This window comes from Pristiophorus japonicus, chromosome 30 (assembly GCF_044704955.1).
Source record: "Pristiophorus japonicus isolate sPriJap1 chromosome 30, sPriJap1.hap1, whole genome shotgun sequence".
NCBI lineage: Eukaryota > Metazoa > Chordata > Chondrichthyes > Pristiophoridae > Pristiophorus > Pristiophorus japonicus.
The window spans coordinates 851,581-865,618 of record NC_092006.1 but is presented as its reverse complement, the minus strand read 5'-3'; the positions used below and the strand labels follow the sequence as shown (position 1 = coordinate 865,618).

Below are 14,038 nucleotides of genomic sequence, written 5' to 3'. Positions count from 1 at the left end.
GACTATACCTGTAGGGATACGGTCTATCACCGATTATACCTGTTCTATACTCGAGACAAAATAGGTCTAGTCTGCTCAATCTCTGCTCATGGGTGACAGCGGGGGTTCGAGGGAGGCGGCGGGCGTTTGAGGGATTGAGGGATTGAGGGATTGAGGGAGGCGGTGAGAAGGTGGCTAGGTGGGGTTGATCGAAAAAGGGACAGACGTGTTGGGTCTAATGGCCTTTTATGTTCCTATAAATGTTTCTACTCTTTCTCTGAGGTAGTATTAAGTAGATTAATGCATTCAACAAAATTGCTCAGCAATGTCAGTGTTTCCAGAGCAGACCTTTGCTGTTGTGCAGGGAGAGGCACACGGGAAACTGGGCAGCACTGCAGCAAAGCAGCAGGAGGTGAGAGCACTGAGCGTGGAACCATATTGCTTGGTCAGGATTCTGATCGCAGTGCAGCCTGGCTGAACTTTAATTCTGTTTCACACAAACCTTCTTCAGAGAAGTAGGATCGGAGGAGATTTTCCTGGGATCCAGCAGAAAGAGACAGAATGTTAATCGCTGCAGCATCGGTTACTGCACCACCAAATCCTTTTATCCGCTGGTACTTCTTCTTCACGTCAAAGGTCAGCTGCAGACCTAGGAAAACATGTCATCATTAAAGGAACTGGAAATGTGGAGATGGATTTAAAAGCTCAGCGATATCCAGCTCTGCCATCGATTCATAAAAAGGTCAGAATCAGGATTGAAGGGTGCATGAAAGCATCCAAGGCTGGAGGAGGGCGCACCAAGTCCCGCTCACCCATCACCCCCTGTGCTCACTGCCCCGTGTACTAACTCACACCCAGTCCCACTCACCCATCACCCCCTGTGCTCACTGACCCAGTGTCCTACCTCACACCCAGTCCCACTCACCCATCACCCCCTGTGCTCACTGACCCAGTGTCCTACCTCACACCCAGTCCCACTCACCCATCACCCCCTGTGCTCACTGCTCCGTGTCCTAACACACACCGAGTCCCACTCACCCATCACCCCCTGTGCTCACTGACCCAGTGTCCTAACTCACACCCAGTCCCACTCACCCATCACCCCGTGCTCACTGCCACGTGTCCTAACTCACACCGAGTCCCGCTCACCCATCACCCCGTGCTCGCTGCCACGTGTCCTAACTCACACCCAGTCCCACTCACCCATCACCCCCTGTGCTCACTGCCCCGTGTACTAACTCACACCCAGTCCCACTCACCCATCACCCCCTGTGCTCACTGCCCCGTGTCCTAACTCACACCCAGTCCCACTCACCCATCACCCCGTGCTCGCTGCCACGTGTCCTAACTCACACCGAATCCCACTCACCCATCACCCCCTGTGCTCACTGACCCCGTGTCCTAACTCACACCCAGTCCCGCTCACCCTTCACCTCCTGTGCTCACTGCCCCGTGTCCTAACTCACACCGAGTACCAATCACCCATCACCCCCTGTGCTCACTGCCACGTGTCCTAGCTCGCACCCAGTCCCGCTCACCCATCACCCCGTGTTCACTGCCCCGTGTCCGAACTCACACCGAGTCCCACTCACCCATCACCCCGTGCTCGCTGCCCCGTGTCCTAATTCACACCGAGTCCCGCTCACCCATCACCCCGTGCTCGCTGCCCCGTGTCCTAACTCACACCCAGTCCCGTTCACCCATCACCCCCTGTGCTCACTGACCCCGTGTCCTAACTCGCACCCAGTCCCGCACACCCATCACCCCGTGCTCACTGCCACGTGTCCTAACTCGCACCCAGTCCCGCTCACCCATCACCTCCTTGTGCTCACTACCCCGTGTCCTAACTCACACCCAGTCCTGCTCACCCATCACCCCCTGTGCTCACTGCCCCGTGTCCCGCTCACCCATCACCCCGTGCTCGCTGCCCCGTGTCCTAACTCACACCCAGTCCCACTCACCCATCACCCCCTGTGCTCACTGACCCCGTGTCCTAACTCACATCCAGTCCCACTCACCCATCACCCCGTGCTCACTACCCCGTGTCCTAACTCGCACCCAGTCCCGCTCACCCATCACCCCCTGTGCTCACTGACCACGTGTCCTAACTCACACCCAGTCCCGCTCACCCATCACCTCCTGTGCTCACTACCCCGTGTCCTAACTCACACCGAGTCCCGCTCACCCATCACCCCGTGCTCGCTGCCCCGTGTCCTAACTCACACCCAGTCCCACTCACCCATCACCCCCTGTGCTCACTGACCCCGTGTCCTAACTCACATCCAGTCCCACTCACCCATCACCCCCTGTGCTCACTACCCCGTGTCCTAACTCGCACCCAGTCCCGCTCACCCATCACCCCCTGTGCTCACTGACCACGTGTCCTAACTCACACCCAGTCCCGCTCACCCATCACCCCGTGCTCGCTGCCCCGTGTCCTAACTCGCACCGAGTCCCGCTCACCCATCACTCCCTGTGCTCACTGCCCCGTGTCCTAACTCACACCAAGTCCCGCTCACCCATCACCCCCTGTGCTCACTGCCCCGTGTCCTAACTCACTCCCATGCCCGCTCACCCATCACCTCCTTGTGCTCACTACCCCGTGTCCTAACTCACACCCAGTCCTGCTCACCCATCACCCCCTGTGCTCACTGCCCCGTGTCCCGCTCACCCATCACCCCGTGCTCGCTGCCCCGTGTCCTAACTCACACCCAGTCCCACTCACCCATCACCCCCTGTGCTCACTGACCCCGTGTCCTAACTCACATCCAGTCCCACTCACCCATCACCCCGTGCTCACTACCCCGTGTCCTAACTCGCACCCAGTCCCGCTCACCCATCACCCCCTGTGCTCACTGACCACGTGTCCTAACTCACACCCAGTCCCGCTCACCCATCACCTCCTGTGCTCACTACCCCGTGTCCTAACTCACACCGAGTCCCGCTCACCCATCACCCCGTGCTCGCTGCCCCGTGTCCTAACTCACACCCAGTCCCACTCACCCATCACCCCCTGTGCTCACTGACCCCGTGTCCTAACTCACATCCAGTCCCACTCACCCATCACCCCCTGTGCTCACTACCCCGTGTCCTAACTCGCACCCAGTCCCGCTCACCCATCACCCCCTGTGCTCACTGACCACGTGTCCTAACTCACACCCAGTCCCGCTCACCCATCACCCCGTGCTCGCTGCCCCGTGTCCTAACTCGCACCGAGTCCCGCTCACCCATCACTCCCTGTGCTCACTGCCCCGTGTCCTAACTCACACCAAGTCCCGCTCACCCATCACCCCCTGTGCTCACTGCCCCGTGTCCTAACTCACACCCAGTCCCGCTCACCCATCACCCCCTGTGCTCACTGCCCCGTGTCCTAACTCACACCCAGTCCCACTCACCCATCACCCCCTGTGCTCACTGCCCCGTGTCCTAACTCGCACCCAGTCCTGCTCACCCATCACCCGCTGTGCTCACTGACCACGTGTCCTAACTCGCACCGAGTCCCGCTCACCCATCACTCCCTGTGCTCACTGCCCCGTGTCCTAACTCACACCAAGTCCCGCTCACCCATCATCCCCTGTGCTCGCTGCCACGTGTCCAAACTCACACCGAGTCCCAATCACCCATCACCCCCTGTGCTCACTGCCCAGTGTCCTAACTCGCACCGAGTCCCGCTCACCCATCACCCCCTGTGCTCACTGCCACGTGTCCTAACTCGCACCAAGTCCCGCTCACCCATCACCCCGTGCTCACTGCCACGTGTCCTAACTCACACCCAGTCCCAATCACCCATCACCCCCCGTGCTCGCTGCCCCGTGTCCTAACTCGCACCGAGTCCCGCCCACCCATCACCCCCTGCTCGCTGCCACGTGTCCTAACTCACACCGCGTCCCAATCACCCATCACCCCCTGTGCTCGCTGACCTGTGTCCTAACTCACACCGGGTCCCGCTCACCCATCACCCCCTGTGCTCACTGCCACGTGTCCTAACTCGCACCGAGTCCCGCTCACCCATCACCCCCTGTGCTCGCTGCGACGTGTCCTAACTCACACCGAGTCCCACTCACCCATCACCCCCTGTGCTCACTGCTCCGTGTCCTAACTCGCACCCAGTCCCACTCACCCATCACCCCCTGTGCTCACTGCCCCGTGTCCTAACTCGCACCCAGTCCCACTCACCCATCACCCCCTGTGCTCACTGCCCCGTGTCCGAACTCGCACCCAGTCCCAATCACCCATCACCCCCTGTGCTCGCTGCCCCGTGTCCTAACTCACACCCAGTCCCGCTCACCCATCACCCCGTGCTCACTGCTCCATGTCCTACCTCACACCGAGTCCCGCTCACCCATCACCCCCTGTGCTCACTGCCCAGTGTTCTAACTCGCACCGAGTCCCGCTCACCCATCACCCCCTGTGTTCACTGCCCCGTGTCCTAACTCGCACCCAGTCCCAATCACCCATCACCCCCTGTGCTCACTGACCTACATTGGCTCACGGTTATGCAACGCCTTGATTTCAAAATTCTTATCCTTGCCCCCTCCCTATATTTGTAATCTCCTCCAGTCCCACAACCCCGAGATGTCTGCGCTCCTCTAATTCTGTCCCCCGGAGCATCTCAGATTATAATCGCTCCACCATCGGTGGCCATGCCTTCAGCTGCCTGGGCCCCAAGCTCTGGAACTCCCTCCCTAAACCTCTCCGCCTCCCTCTCTCCTCCTTTAAGACGCTCCTTAAAACCGACCTCTTTGACCAAGCTTTTGGTCACCTGTTCTTATGCGGCTTGGTATCAAATTTATTTCTTTGTCTTAAAACGCTCCTGTGAAGCACCTTGGGACGTTTTACTACTAAAGGCGCTATATAAATACAAGTTGTTGTTGAGATATGACCCCTTAAAGGAATGTGAAGACAAAGATAAATTTAAATTCAACGTGTTGGTGAATAAGGAGCCAATGTAGGTGCCAAGGACTGGAGTGACGGGTGAGGAGGACCTGGTGCAGGATAGGATACAGGGGTAGCAGATGAGCTGAAGTTTATGAAGGAGAAGGACAGGCGGGCAGCCAGGGGAGTATTGGAACAGATGACAAAGGCATGGATGAGGGTTTCAGCAGCAGATGAGCAGAGGCGGGGCAGAGTTGGGTAGTCTTGGCCATGGGGCGGATACAGGAGTCAGCAGCTCAGCTCAAGGTCAAGGTCAAACAGGACGGCGAGGTTACGACAGTCTGGCTCAGCCTCAGACTGTTGCCATGGTGAGGGAACGCAGTCTGTGGCGGTGGCCGAAAACAATGGCTTTGGTCTGCCCAATGATTGGCTGAAGGAAATTGTGGCTCATCCAATGCTGGATGTCGGACAAGCAGCCTGAAAATTCAGAGGCAGGCGAGGAGAAGTGGTGTAAAGGTAGAGCCAGGCAGAGTCAGCTACCTGTGAAACCCGTGTGTTTTCGGATGATGTTACCAAGGGGCAGCGTGTAGATGAGAAACAGGAAGCAGAGTCACTGCAAGGGATTCTCTGGCTATGATCGGACAGGCGTGTGAAGTCAAGTGCAGCAAACAACACACTGCCATGTGTGTGCACACTCTGCCTGTGCAGCACAGCTGGTCTCCAGCCGTCCTGGTTAACTCTTGCCACTGGATAAAGGCCGAACTCTGTTGAGCCCGTGTGCAACCGTCACCACACGTTAAACAATCCACGCACAGGCATCTTCCACCCTTCAATATGCAGTCCAGGACTGGAACATCGAAACATCTGTGAACTCCTGTGGAAGCAAGCCATCTTCGTGCAAGGGATCGCCTATGATGATGGTGTTTATATATATATATATATAGCTTTGTTAACATCTAAAACGTCCCAAGGTGCTTCACAGGAGCGTTATCAGACAAAAACTTTGACACCGAGTCACATGAGCAGAAATTTGGGCAGGTGACCAAAAGCTGGGTCAAAGAGGTAGATTTTAAGGAGAGTCTTAAAGAAGGAGAGATAGATAGAGAGGTGGAGGTGTTTAGGGAGGGGGTTCCAGAGCTTGGTGCCCAGGCAACAGAAGGCACGGCCATCAATGGTTGAGCGATTATAATCAGGGATGCTCAAGAGGGCAGAATTAGAGGAGCGCAGATATCTCGGAGTGGGGGGGGGGGGGGGCTGGAGGAGATTACAGAGATAGGGAGGGGTGAGGTCATGGAGGGATTTGAAAATAAGGATGAAAATTTTGAAATCGAAGCGTTGTTTAACCAGAATGTAGGTCTGTGAGCAGAGAGGGTGGTGGGTGAGCGGGACTTGGTGCGAGTTAGGACACCTCTAGTTTACGTACGGTAGAATGTGGGAGGCCAGCCAGGAGAGTGTTGAAATAGTCACAGGAATGTCATCAAACAAAATCTTACACTGAGGCATATAAAGAGCTATTAGGAAGGATGATCAAAAGATTAGTCAAAGTGGTAGATTTTAAGGAACATCTTAAAGTAGGAAAGAGAGGTGGAGAAGCGGAGAGCGTTTGCGAGGGAACTGCACAGCTTCGTGCCTTGGCAGTCGACGACACGGCCAACAATGGTGGAGTGACGTAAATCAGGGATGAACAAGAGGCAAGAATTGGAGGTCTGGAGGAAATTACAGAGGTAGGGAGGGGCAAGCCCATGGAGGGATTTGAAAACGAGGATGATAATTTTAAAACTGAAGCATTGCCGGACCAGGAGCTAATGTAGTTCAGCGAGCACAGAGGTGATGGGTGAGCAGGACTTGGTGCCATTTAGGGTTCGGGCAGTAGAGTTTTGGATGAGCTCAAGTTTATGAACGATGGATGGGAGGCCAGCCAGGAGAGGGTTGGAAGGTCGAGTCTGGAAGTAACGAAGACATGGATGAGGGTTCCAGCAGCAGATAGGCTGAGCCAGGGGGGAGTGGGGCGATGCTACAGAGCAGGAATTGGACAAGAGGAGAGGCGTTGGAAGGGCCGACCTTGTTAAAGGGAGCAGAGGGTTAGTGTAGCATGGTCACTGTGCATTCGTTTTGTGAACTGAATAAAGACACACATAAAAGCAATTGGTGACAAACAGAGCAATGTCTGAATGTTTTTCTCTTATTGCTCCAGACCTTTGAGCAAGTATCCCTGGTATAAACAGAAACTGCAGCATTACCTGGGTGTTTGGCATCAGTCAGGACTTTCCCTGTCTTGTTCTCGAGCCTTTTACCAGCCTTGTTGGTTTCATACAAAAGGTAACGACCCTTCTCTGGTAGCACCAGTGGGCCCATTGTGTCACAGTATGTCGCATTACACACACAAACCACTGAGGTGCCCCCAAAACTCTTGGCATCACATGGTTTACCAGCTAAAAATGCAAGAGAAACATAAACTGTTACAGCAGCTTTTATCCCATTTTCACCCCTCTCCTGAAGGTGCCAACTCTAACTGGAGTACAGTTCCATGGGCACTAGCGGCCCTCTGGTATTTCACTCAAATAGCCATTTTTCCATGTGTGAATTAACAGGCCTTACACTTGAGGCAATCACAGTCAAGCTTGATGTTTATCCACGTATGTTCACTTTCTGGCTGGACAGTGATTGAGACCAACTGCCGTAAGCAGAGGGCAGAGATCAAAGCAAGGGCCCTCCGGGTGTGTAGGAGGTGGTACCACAACACTGAGCCAGCACCTCTCTCAATCTGGGCTTTGCTTATTCACATTTGAACTCTAACCCTAATCCTAAACTTTCTTACTCAGTGAGTACAAGATGTAATGTGCAGGCTATCAGCTGTTTGATGTTCACATCACCTGATGGAGCGACGGAACTTCGGGGAGTGTCCGGACCGACCGGCGACGGAACGTCGGGAGTGTCCGGACCGACCGGCGACGGAACTTCGGGGAGTGTCCGGACCGACCGGCGACGGAACGTCGGGAGTGTCCGGACCGACCGGCGACGGAACTTCGGGGAGTGTCCGGACCGACCGGCGACGGAACGTCGGGAGTGTCCGGACCGACCGGCGACGGAACTTCGGGGAGTGTCCGGACCGACCGGCGATGGAACTTCGGGAGTGTCCGGACCGACCGGCCACGGAACGTCGGGGAGTGTCCGGACCGACCGGCCACGGAACGTCGGGGAGTGTCCGGACCGACCGGCCACGGAACGTCGGGAGTGTCCGGACCGACCGGCCACGGAACGTCGGGGAGTGTCCGGACCGACCGGCCACGGAACGTCGGGGAGTGTCCGGACCGACCGGCCACGGAACGTCGGGGAGTGTCCGGACCGACCGGCCACGGAACGTCGGGGAGTGTCCGGACCGACCGGCCACGGAACGTCGGGGAGTGTCAGGACCGACCGGCGACGGAACGTCGGGGAGTGTCTGGACCGACCGGCCACGGAACGTCGGGGAGTGTCCGGACCGACCGGCGACGGAACTTCGGGGAGTGTCCGGACCGACCGGCGACGGAACTTCGGGGAGTGTCCGGACCGACCGGCCACGGAACGTCGGGGAGTGTCCGGACCGACCGGCCACGGAACTTCGGGGAGTGTCCGGACCGACCGGCCACGGAACGTCGGGAGTGTCCAGACCGACCGGCGACGGAATGTCGGGAGTGTCCGGACCGACCGGCCACGGAACGTCGGGGAGTGTCCGGACCGACCGGCCACGGAACGTCGGGGAGTGTCCGGACCGACCGGCCACGGAACGTCGGGGAGTGTCCGGACCGACCGGCCACGGAACGTCGGGGAGTGTCCGGACCGACCGGCCACGGAACTTCGGGGAGTGTCAGGACCGACCGGCGACGGAACGTCGGGGAGTGTCTGGACCGACCGGCCACGGAACGTCGGGGAGTGTCCGGACCGACCGGCGACGGAACTTCGGGGAGTGTCCGGACCGACCGGCGACGGAACTTCGGGGAGTGTCCGGACCGACCGGCCACGGAACGTCGGGGAGTGTCCGGACCGACCGGCCACGGAACTTCGGGGAGTGTCCGGACCGACCGGCCACGGAATGTCGGGAGTGTCCGGACCGACCGGCGACGGAACTTCGGGGAGTGTCCGGACCGACCGGCCACGGAACGTCGGGGAGTGTCCGGACCGACCGGCGACGGAACTTCGGGGAGTGTCCGGACCGACCGGCCACGGAACGTCGGGAGTGTCCAGACCGACCGGCGACGGAATGTCGGGAGTGTCCGGACCGACCGGCGACGGAACTTCGGGGAGTGTCCGGACCGACCGGCCACGGAACGTCGGGGAGTGTCCGGACCGACCGGCCACGGAACGTCGGGGAGTGTCCGGACCGACCGGCCACGGAACGTCGGGAGTGTCCGGACCGACGATATGATGAAATGAAGACACTCTACCTGTGACTGGAAGGACTATCCAAAGAGGCAGAAAACAAACAGAGAACCAGAAACTTGACATCTGAGGAGGAAATCGCTGCGGCTGCTCCAGCTTCAAACTGTACCCTGAATAAACAAAAACCACAGGGCAAACCTCAGCAAGCTCAGAAAAGTACAAATCGGCAACATTACAAATGCTGGCTTAGGACAGAAGGAATGGCCTGGATGGAAAGTAGAGAAGAACCTTGGGCACACCTTTCCTCCAATTCATTTCTGGGGTCAAGCCTTGGTTCAGTGGTAGTGTTGCTGCACAAGTCAGGAGATCGTAGGTTCATAAACCACCCCAAAGACCAGAGCAGATAATCCATGCCGACACTCGCAGTGTAGTACTGAGGGAGCGCCGCACTGTCGGAGGGGCAGTACTGAGGGAGCGCCGCACTGTCGGAGGGGCAGTACTGAGGGAGCCCCGCACTGTCGGAGGGGCGGTACTGAGGGAGCCCCGCACTGTCGGAGGGGCGGTACTGAGGGAGTGCCGCACTGTCGGAGGGGCAGTACTGAGGGAGCCCCGCACTGTCGGAGGGGCAGTACTGAGGGAGCCCCGCACTGTCGGAGGGGCGGTACTGAGGAAGCGCCGCACTGTCGGAGGGGCGGTACTGAGGGAGTGCCGCACTGTCGGAGGGGCAGTACTGAGGGAGTGCCGCACTGTCGGAGGGGCAGGACTGAGGGAGCGCCGCACTGTCGGAGGGGCAGTACTGAGGGAGTGCTGCACTGTCGGAGGGGCAGTACTGAGGGAGCCCCGCACTGTCGGAGGGGCAGTACTGAGGGAGTGCCGCACTGTCGGAGGGGCAGTACTGAGGGAGTGCTGCACTGTCGGAGGGGCAGTACTGAGGGAGCGTTGCACTGTCGGAGGGGCAGTACTGAGGGAGCGCCGCACTGTCGGAGGGGCAGTACTGAGGGAGCGCCGCACTGTCGGAGGGGCAGTACTGAGGGAGCGCCGCACTGTCGGAGGGGCAGTACTGAGGGAGTGCCGCACTGTCGGAGGGGCAGTACTGAGGGAGCGCCGCACTGTCGGAGGGGCAGTACTGAGGGAGCGCCGCACTGTCGGATGTGCCATCTTTCAAAGGAGATGGTAAACTGAGGCCCGTCTGCCCTCTCAGGTGAATGCAAATGATCCCACGGCCACTAGAATGTAAGAACATAAGAAATCGGTGCAGGAGTAGGCCATTCGGCCCTTCGAGCTTGCACCACCATTCAATAAGATCATGGCTGATCACTCCCTCAGTACCCCTTTCCTGCTTTCTCTCCATACCACTTGATCCCTTTAGCTGTAAGGGCCACATCCAACTCCCTTTTGAATATGTCTAACGAACTGGCCTCAACAACTTTCTGTGGTAGAGAATTCCACAGGTTCACAATTCTCTGAGTGAAGAAGTTTCTCCTCATCTCGGTCCTAAATGGCCTACCCCTTATCCTTAGGCTGTGATCCCTGGTTCTGGACTTCTCCAACATCGGGAACATTCTTCCTGCATCTAACCTGTCCAGTCCCGTCAGAATCTTATACGTTTCTATGCGATCCCCTCTCATCCTTCTAAACTCCAGTGAATAAAGGTCCAGTTGATCCAGTCTCTCCTCATATGTCAGTCCAGCCATCCCTGGAATCAGTCTGGTGAACCTTCGCTGCACTCCCTCAATAGCAAGAATGTCCTTCCTCAGATTAGGAGACCAAAACTGTACACAATACTCCAGTTGAGGCCTCACCAAGGCCCTGTACAATTGCAGTAAAACCTCCCTGCTCCTATACTCAAATCCTCTAGCTATGAAGGCCAACATACCATTTGCCTTCTTCATCGCCTGCTGCACCTGCATGCCTACTTTCAATGACTGATGTACCATGACACCCAGGTCTCATTGCACCTCCCCTTTTCCTAATCTGTCACCATTCAGATAATATTCTGCCTTCCTGTTTTTGCCACCAAAGTGGATAATCTCACATTTATCCACATTATACTGCATCTGCCATGCATTTGGCCACTCACTTAACCTGTCCAAGTCACCCTGCAGCCTCTTAGCATCCTCCTCACAGCTCACACTGCCACCCAGTTTAGTGTCATCTGCAAACTTGGAGATATTACACTCAATTCCTTTGTCTAAATCATTAATGTATTTGGAAATAGCTGGGGGTCACAGCACTGAACCTTGCGGTATCCCACTAGTCACTGTCTGAAAAGGACCCGTTTATTCCTGTCTTTGCTTCCTGTCTGCCAACCAGTTTTCTATCCACATCAATACATTACCCCCAATACCATGTGCTTTAATTTTGCACACTAATCTCTTGTGTGGGACCTTATAAAAAGCCTTTTGAAAGTCCAAATACACCACATCCACTGGTTCTCCCTTGTCCACTCTACTAGTTACATCCACAAAAAATTCTAGAAGATTTGTCAAGCATCATTTCCCTTTCATAAATCCATGCTGACTTGGACCGATCCTGTCACTGCTTTCCAAATGCGCTGCTATTACATCTTAAATAATTGATTCCAACATTTTGCCCACTATCGATGTCAGGCTAACTGGTCTATAATTCCCTGTTTTCTCTCTTCCTCCTTTTTTTAAAAAGTGGGGTTACATTAGCTACCCTCCAGTCCATAGGAACTGACCCAGAATCTATAGAATGTTGAAAAATGACCACCAATGCATCCACTATTTCTCAGGCCACTTCCTTAAGTACTCTGGGATGCAGACTATCAGGCCCTGGGGATTTTATTGGCCTTCAGTCCCATCAATTTCCCCAACACAATTTCCTGACTAATAAAGGATTTCCTTCAGTGCTTCCTTCTCGCTAGACCCTCGGTCCCCTGGTATTTCCAAGTTACTTGCGTCTTCCTTAGTGAAGACAGAACCAAAGTATTTGTTCAATTGGTCTGCCATTTCTTTGTTTCCCATTATAAATTCACCTGAATCTGACTGCAAGGGACCTACGTTTGTTTTCACTAATCTTTTTCTCTTCACATATCTATGGAAGCTTTTGCAGTCAGTTTTCCTGTTCCCTGCAAGCTTCCTCTCATACTCTATTTTCCCCCTCCTAATTAAACCCTTTGTCCTCCTCTGCTGAATTCTAAATTTCTCCAGGTCCTCAGGTTTGCTGTTTTTCTGGCCAATTTATATGCTTGGATTTACTATCTGTAATTTCCCTTGTTAGCCACAGTTGAGCCACCTTCCCCATTTTATTTTAACGCCAGACAGGGATGTACAATGGTTGAAGATCATCCATGTTTGTCATTGCTTATCCACCATCAACCCTTTAAGTATCCTTTGCCAATCTATTCTAGCCAATTCACGCCTCATACGATCGAAGTTACCTTTCCTTAAATTCAGGACCCTAGTCTCTGAATTAACTGTGTCACTCTCCATTTTAATAAAGAATCTTACCATATTATGGTCACTCTTCCCCAAGAGGCCTCGCACAACAAGATTGCTAATTACTCCTCTCTCATTACACAACACCCAGTCTAGGATGGCCAGCTCTCCAGTTGGTTCCTCGACATATTGGTCTAGAAAACCATCCCTAATACACTCCAGAAAATCCTCCTCCACCGTATTGCTACCAGATTGGTTAACCTAATCAATATGTAAATTAAAGTCACCCATGATAGCCATGTACCTTTATTGCACTAATTTTTTGTTTGATGCTGTTCCCAACCTCACTACTACTGTTTGGTGGTCTGTACACAACTTCCACTAGCTTTTTCTGCCCCTTGGTATTCCGCAGCTCTACCCATACAGATTCCACATCATCCAGGCTAATGTCCCTCCTCACTACTGCATTAATCGCCACCTCCCTGCCCGCTCCCCATAACCAACTATTTGGAAGAAGTTGAGGGGGGTCCTGGCCGACAGGTAGGAAAGTTGGTTGGCTGGGACTATTTAAGAGTGAGGTGCTGTAATGGAAAGGTATTGTGCAAGGATGATCCCAAAGGGAGTTCTCCATCGACACCAATCCCAACACTGCCACCCCAGGGCCCAGAGCCCAGAGCCCAGGGCCCAGAGCCAAGCCCCCCAGAGCCCAGAGCCCAGAGCCCAGAGCCAAGCCCCCCAGAGCCCAGAGTCCAGCCCCCCCAGAGCCCAGAGCCAACCCCCCAGAGCCCAGAGCCAAGCCCCCCAGAGCCCAGGGCCCAGAGCCAAGCCCCCCAGAGCCCAGGGCCCAGATCCAAGCACCCCAGGGCCCAGAGCCCAGAGCCAAGCCCCCCAGGGCCCAGAGCCCAGAGCCAAGCCCCCCAGGGCCCAGGGCCAAGCCCCCCAGAGCCCAGAGCCCAGGGCCAACCCCCCAGAGCCCAGGGCCAACCCCCCAGAGCCCAGGGCCCAGCCCCCCAGAGCCCAGAGCCAAGCCCCCCAGAGCCCAGAGCCAAGCCCCCCAGGGCCCAGAGCCAAGCCCCCCAGAGCCCAGAGCCAAGCCCCCCAGGGCCCAGAGCCCAGAGCCAAGCCCCCCAGAGCCCAGAGCCAAGCCCCCCAGAGCCAAGCCCCCCAGGGCCCGCTGCAAAGCCAGCCTTCCTCACCCAATACAAAGGCCACTAAATAAGTAAAGTTCCCCTTTTTATTCCTATTTTAGGAATGGCATCCATGAATTACACTGTTTTTGCGAGAAAACCCAGCACAGCCAGCCCGGCCTGTTACCTGCAGGGAACCCTCAGCCTGGATCAGCTGATCAGGCTTGATCGACAGGCGTCGCCCCACGTGACCAGAGGACCCGCCCACCCGCCCCGATTTGATTGACAGGCGTCGCC

The 14,038-nt window shown here is 56.0% G+C and overlaps 1 protein-coding gene across 1 annotated transcript in view; it reads right to left on the bottom strand.

Annotated features, from left to right (window-relative positions):
- Positions 1 to 13,996, bottom strand: part of gba1 (glucosylceramidase beta 1) — a 22,242-nt gene extending 8,246 nt beyond the window's left edge. Inside the window, exons 1-5 of the mRNA XM_070868445.1 lie at positions 13,929 to 13,996; positions 9,279 to 9,383; positions 7,095 to 7,286; positions 482 to 628; positions 328 to 332 (exon numbers count right to left, since the gene is read on the bottom strand). Of these exons, the coding sequence (XP_070724546.1) occupies positions 328 to 332; positions 482 to 628; positions 7,095 to 7,286; positions 9,279 to 9,339 (405 nt within the window). The 5' untranslated portion in view covers positions 9,340 to 9,383; positions 13,929 to 13,996. The remainder of the gene's footprint in view (positions 1 to 327; positions 333 to 481; positions 629 to 7,094; positions 7,287 to 9,278; positions 9,384 to 13,928) is intronic.
- Positions 13,997 to 14,038: the final 42 nt, after the last annotated feature.